The 3,907-nt window shown below is 26.1% G+C and overlaps 1 protein-coding gene across 1 annotated transcript in view; it reads right to left on the minus strand.

Annotated features, from left to right (window-relative positions):
- The window catches only part of LOC108752728 (aminopeptidase N-like), a gene marked incomplete at its 5' end in the record, with an annotated part of 35,316 nt that extends 31,417 nt beyond the window's left edge, over positions 1-3,899 (minus strand). Inside the window, 6 exon segments of the mRNA XM_018493762.1 lie at positions 8-134; positions 477-558; positions 846-999; positions 1,697-1,880; positions 2,806-3,261; positions 3,622-3,899. Of these exon segments, the coding sequence (XP_018349264.1) occupies positions 8-134; positions 477-558; positions 846-999; positions 1,697-1,880; positions 2,806-3,261; positions 3,622-3,899 (1,281 nt within the window).
- Between the last annotated feature and the right edge of the window lie 8 nt (positions 3,900-3,907).

Below are 3,907 nucleotides of genomic sequence, written 5' to 3' on the forward strand. Positions count from 1 at the left end.
CGGGATAACTCTTTTGATTCATCCATGTATCCATTACTTCCTTTATTCTATAATGTTCGTGTGGGACATCAGATTCGTCTAAAGCAGTTTGCATGGCGTTCCACAAATCATCCGGAGTAGTTGATCCATATTCACTAAATAAAAGACAATTGTTAACATTATAGTCATATATCGGAAAATGATTAAATTCACTATTAATGAATCTACGTGAATATTAATGTACAATGTAATATATAAATACCATGCAATGCAAAAATTTAGAATATAACTCAAAATTAATTTAAGTTAAATTATAATTATTAAAAAGTAAAGTGTGTTTGGTTTATAATTAAACAGTAATGCGGTATCTCAAGTGTATGTCTAATTTTATGTTTCTGATGAAATAGTATACTTTTCTTCGTAAATACAAAAGATATTATTACATTTATGATACTTAGTACTATGATATATAATAAACATTTGTTACACATACTTACTGCGTGGCTAAATATATGATAAGACCCTTCCGAAATACCTCATCAGTAATAGTATGTTGTAACATGCGCAATATAACTGATGCTACAATAGTGCATCAAATATTAATGATGCAGTTAAACTACATATAAAATTAAAATATACAATGTAATACACTTATGCAACAGAAAGTTTCAAAATTTGCGCCAGCGAAATAAATGATGTGATACTTTGTGCTAAAACAAACTTCGCAGACGTGAATTTTGCAACATCCTATATATATTGTTCAAAAGAAGAATTTGTTTAGTTTTCTATTTTATGTTTTTCTTTGTACTGTATACATTAAGAAATCTATGATAGATAACAGTTTAATTATATTTACATAATCTTACCCTTATGATAAACTACAAAAGATTGCAGGTCCAGTCTTTCAAAGGTATTATTAAGTTTCAATGTGACAGGACCCAATACGCCTTTATCTATCATCAAGCCGTAGCGTAATTTGTCAACTACAAAATAATCTATTATCCGCCAATCATAAAAAATCTAAAGAAAAAATAATATGTGGTGTGACTGAATATTAAAAATTCCGAATTAGAAATAAAAAACCAATTTGTTTGTCACTTCCTATTTTAAAACATCGCAATTTTACTTTTTATGATGCCTACATTCAATTAAGTCTTTCATGTCGAATTCTTTAAGAGGAGTCATATCTAGTTTATTATTATTAAATATATTGGAGATTACTTAAAATTGTTCAATATTAAAATATAATTCTAAATTAAAGCACATGCTATGCTTTTATTTAATTGTATATTATACTTAATATATTTGATGAAAACGCCTTATTTAATATTGATATCACATTTTAATTTTATATTAAAATGTAATTAAAAGTTTTTCCAATAAGCAACTTTGCATTATATAAATTCCTTATTAATTTAATTCGTAATATTATCACAGTAGTTTTATTTCGTTTATAAGTTCGGAAAACCAATCTGGTGCACAGTTCGGATAACTACAAATATTGTATATATGCATGTACATATATAACATACATATATATAATTCACATTGAATTATTTAAGCATTAAAAATCTAGCTTTAACCGATACAAACTTCTAATTTATAGATTGTGTTATTTTATTGTATTTAATACTGGCATTTTAATCTTAAATTAAAGTGTATCTCAAAGTTTTTTCATTAATAAATAACTTTGGCTTATATAGTAATATTAAATAACCTTATCGATGATGTACGTGTAAAAGAACGATGCAAGTCCCTCTTTTAACCAATAGTAAGACCACCAAGACGGTGTGACCAAATTACCAAACCATTGATGTACAATTTCATGTGTTACTATCGCTGCTATTTGCGCTTTTTTATATGTTGGATATTTGCTAGCATCGTAAATAACTGATGATTCACTGAAAGACAGAACGTAATATAAAACGTTTCTATTGTGAATATGCAATCTAATGTAATATATTCTTGAGTAATTATGTTATTTGTCAATAATTCAGATGTGTGAATTGTTTTTATACATATATAATTTTTTTAAACAATATAAATATTCTCTTATGTACATAAGTATAAAAAAAGGAGGAACCATCTCTAGTGGCCATGACTTTGACAAATGAAATTATCAGGATCGTGATCTTGAACAATATTCAAAATGTTTTAGTTGTCAGTTGAATATCTTTCATTATCTTAATAATGGCAATTTTTATTAAATCTTATTTTATAAATCTTATATAATTTAGAAAATATTTAATAAATAATAATCTTTTTTTATATATATTGTTTTGAAAAGCTCTCAAAATAAATTACAAGAGTTGTAGCAAAAAATGGTGGATTTTATATAAGAAAATATTGATCACATTGACTTGGCTTTGAATAGGCTCTTCCAATGCTCAATTTCTTCACTTTCAAATAAGTTGCGGATAACCTTATTCAAAACATATCTCCATTGTAATTTAAAAGATATTTCTTGTATAAAGTTATCTATAAGTGAAGAAATTGGGCATAAATCTATGTTTTCATGTATTTTCTTAATATACTAAAACTTTTATTTTTCTAAAGCCATTTCCGAGATCCAGGAATTTGTCAAACTTTAGCAATATTCTGCATATACATACGTACATATACGTAATTGCATTAAATAAAAGAGGAATCCGTAATATATATATTAAACACATTAACTATGTTAGATAATCTAAACATGAAAATATACATTTTTTTATATATAATTAAATACACACACATTATAAATTACTAAATTTTGAATACTAAGAATAATATTTGCTGACTTTAATAGTTTAATTAATTTCTTTTTAATTATGTATATATTACTTGTAAGTGATGAGCCCCCAGTGTTCCATGCCATCAATCGGAAAATTTGGTATGATGAAATGATCCATTTTTGGTATCTTTTCAGAACTATTTGTGTATTGGATCAAGAATGGCGTGACCATTTCAGTAATATTAAACGCAAATGTTATTTGCGATAACAAAGACGATCTGCACCACACATTGATGGTTTCTTTCTCGTTGGAAAGATGGTGAAAATCAGTTATGGGGAATATGATAATCTCTACAAGGTAAGTAGACATTATTGGAGTAATGTTGAAGTACGTACATATCATACTTTTGTTTAAATATTTCTTGTGTACTGGAGGCATATTTGATAATGCCAGATATTCCACATGATGCATTACAGAAATATTAAAGATGGCTTTTATCGCGGGTTCGTCCCAACACGGAAATATTTGTCTAGCTCCTTTCGGCTCCGAATACGTTGCAACCATCCTATAATTTAATAAAATATTTTAAGTAAATTTTCCATTTATGTTGGATAATATAAAAATTTTAAGAACATTCATTATTAATATTGTTATATAATAATATAATAATAATTTCTTTGAAGAGAAAAATTGATACGTAATATTTTTTGTTTTGAATATTATAGCTACTACATATTACAATACACATATAATATATACATTCTAATATTAATTATTACTTATTATATACATTGTAATTATATATACATACTGAACAACTTTTTTAAGTATAATTGCGGAAATATGTTTAGTAACATGTTATCAAGTATTTTTGATATTCTACAACTAGTTTATACTTTTTAATATTTTAACGTTTTACACTTACACATTTTCTGTTGTATACCAAAATATCATAAAACCACTTTCGAAATAATTATTGTCTCGTATAATACCGGCAAATTTCATGTTAAGAGTGTAAAAGGCGGGTGACAATGCATCTTTGAAATTGAGTGTCAAGATATCCGTTTGATTGTCATGGGAATGTTTTATTGGTTTATAAACTGTACCGTAGTCATTAATCAACGTTGTCGCTATTTCATTTAATTCTAATTCTTTTGAATGCAAGCTTATGTTTAACGATGCATAACAAATCTCAATTCTAATATTGGATT

This window comes from Trachymyrmex septentrionalis, unplaced genomic scaffold (genome assembly GCF_001594115.1).
Source record: "Trachymyrmex septentrionalis isolate Tsep2-gDNA-1 unplaced genomic scaffold, Tsep1.0 scaffold62, whole genome shotgun sequence".
NCBI classification, from domain to species: Eukaryota; Metazoa; Arthropoda; class Insecta; order Hymenoptera; family Formicidae; genus Trachymyrmex; species Trachymyrmex septentrionalis.